Below are 19,175 nucleotides of genomic sequence, written 5' to 3'. Positions count from 1 at the left end.
TGATGAGGAGCGATGCTGGGATGTGGGTGGAAAACTACTGCCCCAACGGGAAGGACGATGAGGGTGTTGTGAATTCGCGAGCTAACTGTACACGCGAGTAATGGTGAGAGGTTTATGACATGGTGCGGGTGTTGGTGCAACCGCTGCTGCTGCAGATGGAAAAAAACGATGATTGGTGAGCGACAGTAACGAATTGGAAAAGCATTCTCTTTGATCCTGCTCATACCATCTCTTTCGCACCCCGCACCACCATAAAGGCCAATTGAAGTTGTGTAAGTATGGAACAGCAAGTTGAACGGGGAAGTAATTGATACCTTATTTATTCCGTTTCTTGTTCTGCATTTTTCAAAGTACAATATGATATGACAATGTTTCCGTTTGTGTAGCGTGAGCGTCACTAAAAAATGGGCGCTTTGGACAAAATAAGATGCGAGTCGCTCGTACGTTTGTTGCAAACAAACAACATTAAAAATTAATTAAATCAATGATGAAACTCCCTCCAAAGGTCCCCGCCCGCATGTTAGGAAGCCTTTTCAACGAGACATGTAACGTATGTGAACTAGTGTTACGATAGCTACCCGAGCGTTAATATGTAAGTGCAAAGATTCCATTGTTTAAACGGCACTTGTGTGTTACCATTCCCCCTACTGTATTGCTGGTGTTTATTCAATGATGGTCGTTGCTAATTTTCTCCTTTAAAGCTGGTACTTCCTTCGGAAGTGTACGAAAAGCCATGAATGGGTTCGTCTGCGCTTCTACCCCCTTTTTCACTTCCATCTGTTAAGAGAGGAAGCGAACGATGCAACTTTAATGTATTATCCCGTTGCATCGTTTAAATAAGCACTACAAAAGGATCGGAAATTAAAGATCCTTATCGCAAACCATTGCTTAAATAAGAATAAAAATTGCAAGCACAGGCAATAGGACGGATGCTGTGCTTTTGGCGAGATAAATTCCGATAACCATCCGCACATAAATTGAAGTTGAATAAGTCGAGGAAATTTCTCCGCCAGGCGGTGTTCTCAAAAGTCACTTTGTCGATTACATGATCTTGACGAAACTTGGCTAAAATAAAACAACTACATTTCGCCAAGCACTTGTCTGTCGTTTCCTCGAAGAAAATCTCGTTTGCCATCGAACCAATAACTTTCATTGGGTCTCCAAAGGCCATCCGGGATTTGCTATCCTTTCGGTCCAGTTAGTATTTTACGTTAAGGATTGGGGACCGTATCGGACGTTTGGAGAAGAATTCCATCAAGCGAAGAAGCCTGCGGTGCACGCACCTCCGTTAGCAATGGATCTTTCAGTACAACTAGAGCTCAAGATTTTCCTCTTTTCTATCAATGCACAGAACGGCAGATTGGTAAAGAGGATAACAGTTTGTGAAAATAAAAGTCACAAGCGACTGAAGCCCGAAACTAGATGCTTCTTTAAAAGTGTGACTCAAAAAAGTAGTGATTTCATTGCATTTAAGGGCGCGTAATACAAGTCAAAGGGAAGGTTAGCTGAACGATCGTTCTGGGAACGCTGTCCATACCCTTCCACCTAACGGACAGCAACTGAACACAAACGCATCTAGCATCAGGTAGAGTGCAAAAATGAGTTACCGAACGGGAAACTCGAATTTTGTTTGCAAATGATAAGAAGACGCGAGTTTTAGAAGCGATGTTGGAACGGTACGTAATGGAACATTCGTTCGTTCGTCTGGCAATGTTTGTGTTTAATCGAAACCTAAATGTTATTTTACACGTTCATCGTCGATGTGTCCGTGTACCGTGAGATGTGCGGTCCTGTGGTGTGGTGTGGTGGACAAAATGTGCCAATATATTTTGAATCTCATTGAACGAAGTAGCAACATTTGATGCATATATTAGGGTAAGAAAGTTAATTTAGCGCAAGAGCGTAATATGCGAGGTGGTTGGGGTGTGATGAAAAAATGCGCACACAGCGGGAGAAACTTTACCCGGCATGTAATAATTTCGAAAAAACGAGAAAGCATAGGCAAGAAGCAAAAACAAAAACTAAGCAAAATTCATTGATATCTTAATACAACCAAAAAAAAAAACATAAATACGACTTTTTCTCAAGCTACCAAAATCTTAGCTAAAATACCAGTTACTTGACAATGAGTGAAAAAACGAACTAATAACATACATCAAGAGAATGATAAAATTACTTACAAATTTCCAACTTTATTACCAAACAAAACCATACAACTGAACTCTTCCAAGCGTACAAGCTAAACAAAAAATACACTGATCCAACATAGAAATAGAGGGCTACCCACTGTAACAATGGGGCGGTACGCTGAGGCTGGTTCAGAATCATATTTATATAGAGATGCAACTAGTAGCGCAGTAGAACCTTATTGCGTTTGCATTTAAGTTGTGTATGCAATTATTATAACTTTCATTGGACTTGGAGGGTTACACAATTACAGAAAATGTAACAGCCAATTTATCGTAGACAAACATGCACAGGGTGGCTATATTGTTCAGCAGAGGAACATTGTGAAACTGAAACGATGATTCTATTCATGCCCGCCTTGGTAGAGATTGTTTCACTTGCATTGTAGTAGAAAGCAAACAACAATAATAATAGACCATTGCGTAATGATTGAGTTACAGGAGCTTTGGTAAATGCTACTCGTATTACACAAAAATATATTCCCAACTTGCCAGTCCTCCGGTGCTTTTGTCCTGCTAGTGAAATAGAACACTAAACAATTTACAACCTTTTCGAATCTTCAACCATGTCACAACATAGCTTCCTTTATAGAGCTTTTAACGTAGCGGAGGGAAAAAGGAGGGAACCACGCTGTTCTTCGCCGAACATAACAAAAGCGTATCCCCTACCGTCGAGATGCTAGTGTTGGGAACAGTATTTTAAGTATCCATTGCGTTCCATGACTAAAAGAATAGAAGATTTAATCAAATGTACATCTTATCGTAGAGTAGAGACAGACAGAACACGCGCACACATAGGACACACGCATAGCAAAAGCCAACAGAACGAAATTGCCAAACTAGCGTACTAAACCACGAAAGGTAAAGCGTACCCACCATGTGTGCAGTAATTTATGTGGACAGCAGAATGAAACTCCTACCCATTAAACCCATCAAACCCGCGTAACTTTGCGCGGGTTGATCTTTTGGGATTGGGTGCGTTGGTCTTAAAGCTTAACGAATCGACACAGCAGCAACATACATTCACATACCAACCAACATGCAATAGTTGTACCATCCGGCCATATGTAATGTAGCCAAGGTGTATGCTTCAATGGTAGGTGTGGTACGGTTTTTGTGGACTATTGACACATTCCTGTTACCATGTGTAGGCAAACACAAAACGGCTTCATTGATTTTCGACGCTTCGTGCAAAAAGGCAACGCACCCTGTAACCTGTTGTGTGAGTGTGTGAGTGTCGAGAAATAAATGCATACAATCCCTCCATAAATGATAAATTGCAGTCGTCCGTTGGAGCATTTTTTTTTTTTGGTTTCTTTTTATGAAGCTTCATGTCCTTCCCGTTGCATGAGTGTACAAGAGCGAGGTTAATGTTTTGCAATCGATACAGTGCTGCTGAATGTATTGTGCATCGACCATCAATTCGATCCGCTGTCAATTGAAACATGTGCGGGCTAATGTTAGTGTACGTACTTGGTGGAAATATTTATTGATAGTTAAGGGTATGGAAATTGCTTTAGTTATTTGATTTCTTTCAAGAAAATAATAGTAATATTATATCTTGTTCCATTTTGTCAACACTATTAATGTTGTTACGAAACAACGGATGTTTCATCTTTTACAAATTTACATTTTTTCCGCAAAAGCTAAGATAAACAAAACCATTTCATACTGTTTAATAGTTTAGGCGGTATCAGTCCGGTTTATGTGTTTGCTTTCCAAATGTAAATTAATTGCTTAACATTAGTACTCAGTGCTCCACTCCTGCTTGTTTTTTATCCTTTAGGACACATGGCAAAAACTGTCAGAGCGATAAGCAAACGATAGGAAAAGCGTAACAGACTTAAAATCAAAGATGAAACAGAAACCATACGAGGTGATGGTTTTTAAGCTAGCTAATAAAATATTCAATGGTTTGGTTACTTGTGGCACGCAGGGTGTCGCACCGAGCGAGAAGCAAATGGACACACGACACAGAATGAAGGTAGCGAAAATCAAGCCCAGCATTGCTTCTAGTTCGTTGCACATCAAAACTCGTCCTTTTTGCCAAATCTGCAACCTGTGACCATAAATGCTGTTTGTAATGATGTTTTTACGTTCCGTTTTCGTGCAAAAACACTGCATCCAATAACTGTTTAAGGCGAGGTTAGAGATCGCAAGGCATGCAAGAGCATCTGAGCGCAAAAGTAAGGTGCGCTAGACGATAGCATAATGTAGAGGTACATGACAAGTATTTTATTCGTACATAAAAACCAACCAACCGACAGGCGATGGGTGATGGACGATGCTCCAGCAACCTTTACCTTCTAACTGCATGAGTAATAACACAAGACAGTGACAAAATAAACAAGAAAATTGTTATAAAATTTATCCACCGGTGTGCGAATGAAATGATGCAATAGTAATGCTGACAAATATTTGCATCGAACCTGGTGAGTAGATTAATGTGTGTTTTCCACCATTGTGCTTTTGTTTATGTAACTGCTTTGACTAATAATTTCTACTTTTTTAACTTTTCAACATCATTATTGTGATTTTCAGGATTTTTACAAACATGTGAGAATTTCGTATTTCTCCAACCTACATCCAACATTTTCGGTGTATCCTCTACGCGAGGTGTTAATTATTAAGCATTAAATGAAGAATGCGCTAAATTATTTAACTAGAATGCCTTTTTTATCATTTTTTTTTAGTTTAAAGTAAGATTTTATTGTTTCTTGGCATGATTTCAACCACATTTCCGATCTCTACGACTTCAATTTACTATCACTTTCTTATGTTCCAGAACCTTTCGCACCCATATTATACGATTTTCCCTAACTTCAATACTCCGTTTTTAAGACGTTGCCAAGTCCTGACGACAAAATTTTAAGAAGAAACACTACGTTAGACTCCTGGGTTTTTTTTTAAATTTATAATCAATTGTTCAATCAATTGACAAAAGTGTAACTGATTTTGTCGATTCCTTCCTGATACATGGCACACTAAAACTAAGTAATATTTAGTTGTTCAAAATGTTACAATTAAAGCACGATTTGTTATTTATTGGCTCGTCCATTTTTTTGTGAACTTTAAATTTTTATCATTATTTCATGTATGATTTTATTGTATTTTACAAAAATGGAAGGCCATTATCTATCGGCCATTATACGCCGATAGGACAAGATAAAGTCATTTTACTACATTGTAATGCTCGACCACATGCGGCGGTACAGGTGAAAATGTAACAATGGGCAGTCCTACCTCATCCGCTATACAGCCCAGACAAATCTTCTGCTGTTTACCATCACTTCCGCTCAATGCAACATGGCTTAACTAAGCAAGACTTCTCCAATTTCCAGTAGTTAACAACAGAAAAAATGTTTATTGTATATAAAAATATAAAACGGCCGGGCCATATATCTTAATTCTCTGAAATGAAATTGAACTATTTATCAAATTCGATCTGTATCTTTCTTATGTGATGTGTTCGAAAATTCATGTAAAACGACCACAATTTTTTTTCTTAAGTTTCAACATGAGTTGCACAAGTGTTCAATATATTTTTTATAACACCAACAAAATTATAAAAATCTTGGTGTGTGGTGAAAGCATGTCTATTTTTAATGTGTGATAGAGATTTTGCCATTTTACATCAATGGAATAGTATAACAGAACAATAACAGATATATGTATTAATCAGATTTTGTTTTAAAACCAACTTACCGCTTACATAAAACTATATGTAAAGCATTAACCTACCATGACACTTATTTGCATTATTTCTGTTCATACAAACCAACAACATCATTTGATACGGACACATGTCAGTTTATTTACTTTTATTGCTTGTACTTACGGCGAGCGCTAATTTGCGCCAATTATTTCATAGTCTGACTGAGGAACGCGCAAAAAAATACTAATTGGGATGTTCGCTACAGCGCAATCAACGGCGGACACATGGAAAACAAACGCTGCAAGAAAGCAATCTTCTGCAATCGTAACAAAAGGCGGCTCCGCAGTGTATTGTAACTCGTAAGCGTGTATCTCGTAACACCCATCACGTTCATCAAGAAGCCGCGTTTTTTGTGTGATCATCCGATATGCTTGGTGTGGTAGCGGTGGTTGGTTCCGTGCTCTCTACAACTGGAGTCACCGGCGCAACGATTCCGGTAGTATCGGCGGCCTCCACCGTTCGCTCAGGGATGTCATTGAGCACATGACCACGGGAAGCTTTCTTGCTTAGCTCCAGCTTGTAGTTCTCTTCCTCGCCCTCAGTGATCGAATCACGTTGTTCCGTTTCCTGGAATATCAACAGGAATTAATAGCTCCGGTCTGATGTTGGTTCTTTACTTTTAGCAAATATTTATACAGAAAATTTAGTATATACAAAGCATGAGCCTTATAAATTCGACCTGCTATAGTTAAACAGATTATGCAATTAAAACCAACGTAATGATCTCTTCGCCAAACCATGTGCTCCATCGTTCTTCACATTAGTACACGACTCAACAACCCCGATAAGGCACTCACATTTCGAATTCGTTTTTCATCAGGTTTGCGATATACACGCATGATTTACGATGGAATTGGGCAATTTAATCTCGATTTAGTTTGATGCCCAATGAACCGACTAAACAACACAACCCAACATGCAAACATCATGCATCATGCAAACCACCGTTGGTACGGTGTTGGTACGGTTAACAGAATTACCCGCAAATAATTACGCAGGTCCAAATCACCATCCTGGCTGCAAGCCTTCACCACCAAAATGCCGCTCTGGTGATGTTTCTTCCTGTGACGCGACAGCACAGACGACGGCAAATCCTAAACCATTAACACATACAGTCGTACAGCGTCAGTGAAACAGACCAAATTGTTGATGCTCCCAGTTTTCCCTTTCCCACTACTGGGTGCTATTGCTACGGAACCTGGCCAATTTCATAACATTCCGTTAAGCAGCAATGTTCACCCAAAGCACAGGAATGGATTAGGTCTGGGAGTTTCCCGAAACGATTTATGGGAGTTTTTTTTTGCCTACCAAAGACACGCTGCAGTTTCACTTACCTCATCCACGACCGCACTCAGCGTAGGCTGGGAGATGTTCTTCGATTGATTCAAACGTGGCGCACTGTCGGCACGTTTCGAGTTGAGTGACTGATCGGACGCTTTGCCTTCCTTGCGCAAATGTGGATGGGACGCCTTGTGGTTGATGTCGACCGCCGACTTCAGCAGATCAACCTGCAACGAAGGTAGCACACGTGCACGCGGCAAAAACGGATAACAATTATCAATCGCTTTTTACGATAACGTCAATCCATGCCACGTTCTTTGGGCATCGGTGGTCGGTGGCGGTGAAACAAACCTTCGAAGCGCTGCCTCCACCCTTTTGGGCGCGTACGAACTCAATGTTGTAGCTGCTGCGACGCTTGGCAAAGACATCGTTCACGTCACCCTGGAATTGCGAACAGACAATCGAATCAAACGCTACATGTACGTTTCCCATTTTATTGTTCGGCGTAGACGGTGCGTTTCGGTGAGCAATATTGCATGTGTATAGTGTATCGCTTAACATGTTCCTTGATGAACGCATTAAATGGAATGGTAACAAGCATCTTTTAAAGATGAATCTCATATCATTCAATCGAGCTACGTTTCGTGATCTCCCCGTGATCCTTTCGAATCACTTCGCATCACAAAGCTCAAGCAAAAGCCGTACTCCATTACTTTTAACTCTTAATTTTAATCAGCATCCAAATAACTTCGCAATCACCTTTCGCACCAAACCGCGCTGGGTGACATCTCCAAAAAGAATGAAACGGCCCATCATTGTCGCTCATCTTGTTATCTCAAAGTTTGTGTTTTCATTCTGTTTTTAACCAATATATCCTTCTTCGTTGCAACAAACATGCGTCGTACAGACCCGTCCGCAACTGCCAAAAGCAAAACAAGCAATCTTCCAAAAAAAAAGGCTAAAATAATTTACAAACATGAGCATCCCGCACGAATGGTACCAGCAACGGCCTTTATCAGTGCACGCCCAACATGTTTCGTGTGAGTGAGTTATACATTCAAGCATTTTTATTTTCCGCACATCACGACTCGACAGAAAATCTGCCAGATGACATGGGTCACATGGGCGAGTGAAGACACTGTACCATCGGAAAGCAGTGTGCCCAACTGATGGAATCGTGTATATAGAAAGATAAAACACACAAGAAAATAACACGAAACATTAATGTTCCTTATACAACCGCGCCAGCATCGTTCCGTACCGGCAAAGGTAAACAACGATAAGAGGTGTTTTGATAATAATAACTCGCTTCGCTCAGTTTTGCTCATCCGCCGAGGATACTGCATACGCCTACAGAGGATACACAAAAAGAACCCAAGAAAACGGTGGGCATATCAAGGGAAATCAAACCTCCCACACGCATAGACACCTGCTGCTGCTTTTCGTTTCTTGTCGGAATCAAGCTGTATCGCAACCGTAGCAAATCCCGTTGAATGAAACAGCTTCGTCGCTTTTGTCTGAATGGTTAAAAAGTGTAATGTACTTCCAAATGATATCAGCGAATGAATGTGTCATCCCTGACAAAACCCACTACATTTGGTTCTACTTCCTCGGGTTCGCGTAAGTATGCGAGCACGTAAACACTTATAGGTGCGCACGTCACCAAACAATTCCAATTACGATACGTTACTGGCAAACACTACTTACCCTTGAACCACGCGGCAAGGACGTGAGACTGCCTATCTGATTGTACTTTATCATGAGCGATAGTCGTTCCTGTGACATCGAGGTGCCTTGATCTTTCGTCTTTGGCTCATCACCACCGTCGGTGTAAAGCTTTTCTGCTTCGCCCTTTTCTGCTGATTCTTCATCGGCATCCTGTACAGGTGATAAAAAAAAACAGAAGTTAGATATATCCTTGATAGTCACCACTTGAGCCACTTACGGGATTATCGTATTTGCGAAGCCATATTGAGTGTATGAACTTGTAGGCAAGCCCTCCAGCCACAGCAACCAATCCCATGTATCGGAATGCTTCACGTGTACCAACCTCAGCGATGAGAAAACCGCCGAAGAAAGACCCACTGCCACGTCCCAGACTAAAGTGAGCCATCCCCAACACACCGATCAACGTGGCCAGCAAACTCTTGGGAGCCAACAGAGCGCAGTAAGTTGCAGCAGCAACCCACATCAAATGACAGGAAAGTGCTTCCATCGCCTCAAACGGAAAGCACCACCAAGCATTCCTTCGAACAGCGAAATAAAACTCCTGTTGCAATCATTTACGCACTAGTAACTCTACAACGCGATAATTCTTACTCAATAAAGGAGTAGCCCACTAGGCGACAAGCATGTGCGATGAAGGCTATCACGATCAAGTTCACGTGTCCAACTATTTTTGTAATACGTCCAGCACCGTATAGGAAGGGAATACTGCTCACTGTACCCACAGTAATAGTGATACCTGCAGAGATGAACAAATGGGAGGTTTTTAGACTGGATCCGGAGCTACCGTGCACTGCCTGTACTCATACACCAACCTACCCAGTAAATAGTTAGGGGCTCCAAGCTCTTTAAGGTACAGAAACAGGAAACTCTCGATGAAGCCCCAAAAATTGCCCAACAAAAACAGGAACCAAATAAAGATGATCACGTGCTTCAGCTTCAGTAGATTCAGCAAATCCTTGAACACATTATCTGCCGGCAGTTTCTCTCCAAGCGGCATCAGGAACACCGTCACCGAGGAGATAATCAGCAAAATGTCATACGTGTAGAATGCCGCCGAGTAGTCCGTGTAGCCCAGATCCTTCGAGAACAGATCGATCAACACTCCGGTAATAGGAGAGAAGATGGCCATGCCGATGCTGGAGAACAACCGCTCACGTCCAAAATCTCCACCATACTTCTCGATCATGGTCAGTGCGATCGGGTCCATTATGGTGACACCTGCTGACAGCATCGTCGTTGCCAGGAAGCGAAGCGCGAAGTATATCCAGAAAATTTTGTCGTCACTTTCCTTGTAGTCTGGTGGACAGATATCTGGCCCGTTACGACGGAAACGACACCGCTGCACCATGCAATCCGCTGCCCATTCCGATAGTTTGATGTTGCTGTTGAGCGTCATGTTAGATGTCATCACAAGTCCTCCACAGCGAAGATCCTCCTCCTCGAGAGCGGTCACATTGACACCCTGCTTCCAGAGCAGTGCCACACCGAAACGAGTTTTGAAATCGGTCACCGTTGCGTTGTCATCGTGTTCAACTTCCATGCCCAGCTGCTCGATTGGTTCACCCAGGTCGGGATGCATGTCGAGCACGATGAACGCGGAATCGCCACTCCCCGCCACAACCCAACCTTCTTCGCTTTCCTCTGACTCATCCGGTATCTCCTTAAGTAATGGCTCTGGGAATCGAAAAACTTCAGATATCATACCCAGACAATACGAACCTGCCATTGAACCTACTGTCTATATAGAGCTCGGTAGTACTAGAACTGCTACTCGTGCTAAGTACGTCCGCTGTTTTGTTCTTGTTGCCCTTGCCCTTGTTCTGCACGTACAGACCGAGATCGTCCTTCGGATCATTCGGTTCATCCCCTATCGGTGTGACGACGAGCGGCAGATCGGTTGGTGGTGGCGCAAGTTCAATCTTCGGGTTTTGCTCTTGAAGCAAGCAATGGTCCAGACATTGGTCTACAACGATATCGATTTCCTCCTCTTCCGGACACTCTCGGCTAGGACAGGGTGACCACCAAACCTTGAAACATTTTAAGCATCCAATGTTGTATAGTTGTGTTTATGTATATTGATCTCTTTTTCATGATTTCATTAATTTATTTTGCTTTAATGTACATTTACTTGCAATACTAATGCCAACTGGAGAACTCTTAAAAGTCGAATATAATGCCTCGTGTGTAGAATATTATTTTAGAAACGTTTAAACATACCATATTTTTTCAAAAAACTTCCTCTTCAACCCTATCTACGAAGCTAAAACTCAGGTCACATTTTATCGCATCGTTGATGCAGATGTGGCAAACATTGTTAGAAAACTTCATCCATGGAAAATCGAGTCATGTTGTGCTGATTTTCAGCTGGTGGAAGACTCGCGTCCATGTTTTGGTTTTCGTTCGTCGAACGTTACCAGACCCCGGAGGTCCTAGCAATCCCGACAGTTTGACGAAATCAACACCCACCTGCAGTGTAATTGAATTATGAATGTGTTGTAACACTCACCTCTACATTTCCCGTGCCGGGATGTCTCATTACGTACGCTTCCGGTACCTTGCCAGGTATTTCCTGCTGCGGGATCAGCAACAGCGAATGGTGAAATAATGCATTTAAAAGCAAACTCATGATGACAACTGGTTTGTACCGTCCGAACTTGTCCACCAGGAATCCTGCCGCGAATCAAACCATTAGAAACGATGTGCGTACTGTTGGGTTTGTGATTTGTGGATGGGAGAGGGGTAGCATCGTTGCCAGCTCGTGCAAGTCACAACATTTAGCAGATAAATTAATAAATCGTTCAACAACCATCGTATCGAATAAACAACCATCCGACCAAAACAAAAAGGAAAACCTGACCCAACAGGGCAATATAGATTAAATGTTCTTTAGTGTATTATTCAATAATCATTTTTTTCCAACTGATTAAAAAAAGTTTATAACAAAACTTTACATCCATTCATTGCTCAAACCGCACTCAAAAAAGTATTTTGTACACATTATTTACGAAACTGTTTCAGTTCAGTTCAGAGGCTGTTTTCATTTCTATTTTAAAACTATAAATTAGTGTCATAATATTAATGGTTGTGGTGTTGAAATTGACCAAAGCACACTAGACAATATCCATTGTTGAGATTTATCGAAGCAAAATTGTATGCACTAGCATACAGTCGCAAAATATACAACACGCATTTCAGGAAATCGATCCCGAGTTACAATGCAATTATCAACCAAATAAAACAGAACACCGCAGTGCCGAGCACAAACGAGCGACGCCCTGTCTCCCAAGCATCATCAGTAACAGATGCTTACGTTTCAATTAATAGCAATGCCTGCTATTTTCCCCCTATTAGTATTCGCTTAAATTAACATGCTGTTAGTGAGATTGATTAATTTATGTTATACAAAAACATAATTAATTTTGCTTCCACCTGCACGGTCCCGCCCGTACCACATCGAGCCTTTTAACTTTAAGCAGCATATACCGTAGCGTGGAACCGGTGAAACTACTACACAGATTCTGCATGGCAACAGCGGTACCGGTATTTGGGCTTCCCATCTTCATATCGTTTGTTACCATTTTCCATCATCAGCAGCAGCATCATCGTCATCCGGGCCCGCCTTGTTCATAGCTAATGATGCCAGGTTTCAATTTGTAAAGCTTTCTGGCTGATTTCACGCACTTAAGCACTTCAGCACCGATGAAAATTTGCTGTGCTCGTGCACTCCAAACTCATACACGTCTGCGCTGCACACCAACGGTACACGGGACGATTCGCAAGATGTTTCTCTCGAGATCAAACAGTCTTGGGCCACGGATTTTCCAAACACCCTCTGCGAGCGTGCGTACCACTCATTGCGTCTATCCCTTTTATTTAATTTATTTTATCGATCCTGACCTCGTCTACTGTCTTCATGCGATGGGTCTTTCATTAATTCGTTATTCTTTTTCCATTATTTTCCATACACAACTTTTTTCACCGGTACCATTTTCAACATTTTTACTTTTACTCACAACGGTACAAAATGAATCGAAAAACAAAGGTAGGCAGTTGCTACCGTTGCTTCTCGAACGGTTGGTCCCGTTTTGCCGTTCGCACTTGTTTCTATTAGCGGTACTATATAAATTTATTCTAATGGTGAAGGATTTCCACACCCACTCCCTCCCTTACAACACTCATTCATCTGATCCGCGCACGATGAAGCAGATGCACAATTATTCGTTATCAGCCCGTGAGCCGTTTGATAAGATGCTGGCCGGCAACGGAAAGTTCAACAAGCACACGGAGAGAACGAAACGCGCTCAAGATGCTCGATGAGAATGCTTGACGAGAACTTTTCACGAATGCTTACCGGTGATCGGTGGACTTAAGAACGTTGTGAACGGTAGGGCCAGGTAGATGATTGCGATTTCCTCCACCGTCAAGCCGGTGCTTTGCATGTGGATGGTCAGATACGGGAGCAGCGAAGAGGTGGCTGAAAGGGTGGAGAAAAGTTTAAAGAACAGAAAACAAGAGATGAAAAACTGGGTTAGTAAGTTAATTGTTACGGCAGTTTTGCTGCAAAAATTATGCACATTTTGCGTTATTGAACATTGTAATAGTTCGAGTACTAAAATTACCCAATTCGACATTAACATGTGATATACGCGAATATTCAAGAATGTACTAAAGACGACTTAGGCGTGTTGAGTAAACTTGATTTGGATTCGTGAATCTGAATGAATCTTTGAACTGAATGAATGAATCAGAATCTTGTAGATGCGGCGAGTTCGCTAGGTCGGTTAGAATCGTGGGATCAACGATTCAAGTTGGTTGTTGCCACAGTTGAGTCGAAGTAGGTTTAGTACGTGTAACGAATCTGGTAAATGCAAGAAACGATAAGAAATTGCGAGTCGAAATCCAGTCGAATTAGGTTCTGTAGGTTGAACCCGAAATCTCTGCACCGACTAGGCAGATTCGCTTATGTTTTCTTGCACGTACTGCAGCTACTATTACCTACTAATTAACTAGAACCGCTTCGGGTCGCTAATTCCTTACTTTTTACCGCTTTACTTTAAACGCACAACATTTTGTTTTATTGATTGTAAATTTAAGCCTTGTAAATTAAACTAGTTAACCTGGCCAGGATTCTATTGCTCCTGTCAAAAGAAATAACTAAGGACCACACAGCTCGTAGAGTCTGTTTTGCCGTTCCACAACCAGAAGAAACGTGCTAAATCTAAATTGAGATGAACCGATGGCGTTCTAACGTCTGTCAGTGTGAACGAGATATGCAGATACACACAACACTTGTCGCCAATTAAGACCGATAAACAGTCACAGCACCAGATAAGTTAGTAAGCCTATTTTTATACCCTACATAGTACGATACAAACACTATTAGATTTATGTAAAAAAAATATCTGATCAAATCATAATACAATCAAATCAGTTGTCAAATCTTAGTACATGTTTGTGTCGTCTAGCGTGAACCCTTCTCCTGTACAGACGAAGTGTTTTGATAGCCTCTAATCAAACACCAAACACACAACTAACAGTGTGGACGGTTGCGGAAGGACGGATGGTGCCATAAAACGACAATGTAAAAATAAGTCAAGCAAATTAATTTATGACACTCTCAACCCCTTGTAAACGGTTTTTATGTTCAGCAAGTGGTGTGTCATTTATTTGAAGAGTCGCAACCGTTAGGAAAGCTTTCTGAAGCTTACGAGGAAAATGAATGAAACTAGTTCTGAAACTGACTCCACTTTCAGCTCCCAGCAGCAGATGATGATGACGGTGGTTGTAGAACGTACTGTTATATTCGAGACACAGCACCACCCACAGTACCGATCAACTCCCCATCTATATCATGTGGTTCACTGGCAGTATCACTCCCTGGCACCCACTCTCCCGTTCACGGAGTCGAGCTGGGTGAATAGAACATATGTAGCTACACACTGCGAAACAGCAAAGTTCATAATTCAATTTCATTTCTGTTCCATCGGTCCTCACCGCAACGTAGTCATCGCGTAACAAGCGCCACCTCATGTTGCTCGTTTTGCTCAAGTTCCCGCGTTCCTCCACCCGGTAGGTTTCTACCCCCGACCCAATCAACACGATGGTTGAGTTTGGCTGAAGGGCCCACAGCATTCCCAGCATCACTCAATGGCTCTCCTGAGAGTTGGTATACCCGATACTAACGGTGTTCCCTATGTCCATTCGTCATCGTTCTGGAATGCACCAACTCAACATTAGGAATAGCAGATGCATTTTAACAGTGACATTTCTACATTTACACACATCCACTAATGCACACCGACCGATCCACTTGATCCGGCTGCTTGGTATTGTATGGTATGAAATTGAAACGAAAACGTTATGAATAGAAATAGGTTTTTGAAACATCATTTTGTATTTATACCCTACTGCCCATCTACCTGCTCCCACGCTCCCGTGCGGTTCCATGCTGGTCAGTCCTGGATCTTACTATGGAAAGAAGTTTCAAGGATGGCCGCAGTACCAGTGAGTATCATGTAAATTCGATGACTTTCGACCCGCTAGGTCTGTGCTAACCGGTCGACCGTTCGTATCCATCCAGCGGCAACTCGAATAACGATCCGTCGGTCTTGGTCTTCCGTGCGAAAGTTCCACTTGGTGCATCGTGTACAAATTTTTCAACCACCCCAATACAAACGTACTGGCTGACACCGGCCCCGAATACGATAGTGTCTTTGCAGCGAAACAAGAGGTCAGCTGGCTCAACGAGACTCGTTGAGAATACGACTCCATGGCAAATGGTACAAAAAGGTTGATAAATTTGACTATCAATATATGGCAGCTGGGGCAATCGAAGAGACTTTCACCCAACCCAAAACATTGTGACCGGTACATGCCATAGTGCGGGTGCAGTTGCAACTTGACTGTCGAGTTGATTATGGCAGTGCTCGTGAAACTGAAGCGAAAAATTGCCATACTCTTATTCTTCCGCTTTGTTGGCCTTGGTTACGTAACATCGATGCGAGGGTTTGTAAATTACCTTTTGCTGAGAACTCTACACGGATGAGAATATCCTTTAGGATGTTGAATAATCTTTACTACTGCAGAATGTATTATGACTCTATTATTTGATTATTTTACATCTATTTTTGTAGTAAATTATTTTAACTAAAACATTTCATCATTTGTTTGATGACTTTTATTATAGTTACTGAGCAAGTTATTGAGTAAATAGTGAGTTTTGCGTAACGTTGAACATTGCTAAAAGTCTTCGTGCACCATTTTTACCGACACCGTACATATAACCAGAGACATAGTTTGAGTAGCCAACTTTTTTGTAAAACACATCGTAGGTAAGTAGTATCGTATTGTAAGTACTTTTTAGTATACCTTCATAATGAGTTTGGTAATGACATGTAACGATGGGAGGATGTAACAAACATGACATACGGCTCCAAAAATGCTGATATCTCTGGATACAATTCTTACCGGTAATCTCTCGATTGCCTCTGAACCGATTGGCTTGAAATAGTCATCAATTGTTCATTGTACAATTAACTATTATTTGTTATTGTTAAAGGATTTTCTTCTGTCTTTTGAATAAAAACTAAGTTAATACACAAACGCTAAATAAAAGAACGCCACACATCCTCCATAGAAATAGGACCATTCTCTGCCAGGTACGATTACGGGTATTTATTAACGTGCGATATACACTCAGAATGGTGGTCCGGTGGTGTATATGAAAGCGTCACACGAGCTTCACTATTTTTTTATGCTGAGGCTCCACCTCCAACCGCCACATTGGATTGGATTGGAATGATCGAAATATCTGTTGATATTAACATATTTCTAGCTAAAACGAATAGCTGTTTGATTAAGTATTTGACATAAAGATAATGATTCCACATGCTAACTGGTTTCATCATGAATCTCTACACCAGAATGCCATGCTCCAGACAAATCCCATTGAACGGGCTCGTATCTCAATTCAATGTAGTTCCATAGAAGTCAACAAAAATAAACTAAAAACCTGGGCTCTAATAAACGCTTAGCAATTCTAATAGCGGGTTCTAACAAACGCCTAACAATTTTCTAAACTTAGATGCAAAACTGCTTGCGGCACACTGTTATACCACTGGATTCCTCCATGAAATATGATGGCACCATTGGAGTATAAAAACCATCATATTAGGAAAGCAGACACTGAAGTCTAATATTTGTCATAAGGGATTTTTAAATTTGATGATTCATAGTGTTGAAAATATGGGTTTCGACCGATATTTTGCACTATTTTGTACAATCAACAAACAAAACAATCCATTTTAAAAATTAAAATCGATTGCCAGTACTATAAAATTAATAATTTATACGAATACTTTGACTTCTGCTCGTTCATGCAACGTGCTAAAAGTGAATAATTGATCTTTTAGCCTACGTTTAGTTCTTGAGATAGGTCTAGGTACCGTGTTTCGGTCATACATTAAACAAACAAATAACAATTAAATTATGTAAAGAATATCTGGTCAAATTTTCAAGTAAATCGGTTCGGAATCGGGTTTCATAAAAATTTTAGGTACCGATCTGCGATCTGTTGTTTTTTCGAAAAACGTGTTTTAACATTGAGAATTTAACATGGATGTGTGGTGATGCGTTTTACCCTCTTCGGTTGTAAAATTTGTAAAGAAAATTTTTGTTTCAAATGTAAAAAAGAACAAATTGGTTTTTTCGAACATGCTGATTGTATATCCCCCCACCATACGATTTCGTACTTATCATGTTTGAGTGCACTATTTCATGATTCGATGAAGTACATCTCTATGCTTATGAAGATCCTTTTTGCTGACAAATTTCGGTAAATTTCGTAATTTTCTACAATTGCTCTTGGTTACCAACACTTTTATCATTATTGTTCGCTTTATTTTTCTGTTTATTTGAGCATTGGGCTGAGACAAAACATTACTTACCGCCATACATGACGAACAGTGTAATCTTCAGCATGATCAGATTCGGATTGATGCCATGGCGCTGGCAAAACTTCTCCCAGCGTGTTGGATCACGCATCGCATCATCATCCGGCCCGACAACGGTGTTAATGGCATTGGTACCATTCTCTTCTGCTGCCATTCCTGGCGGCTTCGTTCAACGATCACTGGATGAAATATCCACTCGGCACTAAGCCCTTTATGATTTGCAGGCAATAACAAAAAATCACAAACTACAACTGAAAGACCACTAGAAACCCCAAAGAAACGACCATTAACGGCCATGTAGCTTCTCTGACTTCATTCTGACTCCATGCCCGTCTACTTCGACGACGATACAGGAAGATTGCACGGACCAGCTGCTGTTCCGGTACTCATGTATCAACATCTTTAACCCGTAATATCCGATCTGATCACATGGTCAGTCAACTTCGATGAAGCAAACGTCTTATCCGCACATATAGTTTGGTATGCACGCTCCTCTTGTACCACACCTCATCCCGAACACTGTCCACGAGGTCCACGGGCGCATCACGTTCCGGTAATTGAACGCGGTGTGTTAGTATCACTTTACTACGGCTAACCACAGAACCCATCCACACTGTCGAGCCGATACCTTCACGAGCTGATAGCCACAGTATCCGTCACCGTCGCCTTCAGGTCCGTCCGTCTCTGCTAGAGGTAGCCCGGACCACAAAGCGGCTTAAAGGACGGATATAATTAGGCCGGTACACTGCGGCACGTTTGCATCTAGATGCTCTTGAATTTGCATCATAATGTGGGTTGGGGGGGTTGGCTGGAGTATCGCGGTTTACTAGCAAATGTTGGTGAAGCGGAGAAGTTCGGGAGCTATATTAACCCTAATTTCAACGGCTCAATTCAATTAGCCTTGCACACGCTTACCAGTCGCTAAGGCTAACCATTTTTATCGCTCATCTTTGAGAGAAAGTATTATGTTGGTTATTGAATCGGGGGGAGTTATTTGAATTTTTCTGGGCCTAAAAACTTTGGAACACTGCGTTTTACTGGTTTGCCCTACACTCGAATCCACCAAACATAAACCTTCAACGAGCGCTTTCTTACATTCCAGACCAAATATCACAGACGTACGAGCTTACGAGAGCAATTTTTCAATCAAATCCCATTCGCCTCTGTGCATGTTTTCGTGATACAAATTTCAATGGCAAAGCATGACCGTATAATACCGAATGTCATGATGTCATTGATGCTACTACATATATAAATTCACTTTACACAGACCCTGATCATAGCTTGTTTCGATGAACAATATTTCAATGCGAA

At 41.4% G+C, this 19,175-nt stretch overlaps 1 protein-coding gene across 1 annotated transcript; it reads right to left on the bottom strand.

Annotated features, from left to right (window-relative positions):
• Window positions 1-6,234: 6,234 nt before the first annotated feature.
• On the bottom strand, window positions 6,235-18,015 carry LOC128710780 (uncharacterized). Its single transcript, XM_053805632.1, has 12 exons — window positions 17,856-18,015; window positions 13,262-13,384; window positions 11,417-11,580; window positions 10,646-10,937; window positions 9,727-10,599; window positions 9,502-9,646; window positions 9,128-9,428; window positions 8,890-9,060; window positions 7,534-7,623; window positions 7,236-7,409; window positions 6,882-6,995; window positions 6,235-6,468 (listed from the first exon to the last, which is right to left on the bottom strand). The coding sequence occupies exons 1-12, from the start codon at window positions 18,013-18,015 to the stop codon at window positions 6,235-6,237; spliced, it is 2,841 nt and encodes a 946-aa protein (XP_053661607.1).
• Window positions 18,016-19,175: the final 1,160 nt, after the last annotated feature.

Source organism: Anopheles marshallii, chromosome 3 (genome assembly GCF_943734725.1).
Source record: "Anopheles marshallii chromosome 3, idAnoMarsDA_429_01, whole genome shotgun sequence".
Lineage (NCBI taxonomy): Eukaryota > Metazoa > Arthropoda > Insecta > Diptera > Culicidae > Anopheles > Anopheles marshallii.
The sequence above is the reverse complement of the archived record's forward strand: the minus strand, read 5'-3'. Positions and strand labels throughout refer to the sequence as shown.

What these genes read in the sequence shown, in the direction of transcription:
- LOC128710780 (XM_053805632.1), bottom strand. Translation starts at nt 18,015, where the DNA reads ATGGCAGCAGAAGAGAATGGTACCAATGCCATTAACACCGTTGTCGGG. An exon ending in CCGGCACGGGAAATGTAGAG is followed by an intron (nt 10,938 to 11,416) that starts GTGAGTGTTACA and finishes AAATGTTTCAAG; the next exon opens with GTTTGGTGGTCACCCTGTCC. An exon ending in TGAGTGCGGTCGTGGATGAG is followed by an intron (nt 6,996 to 7,235) that starts GTAAGTGAAACT and finishes TTAATGGTTTAG; the next exon opens with GATTTGCCGTCGTCTGTGCT.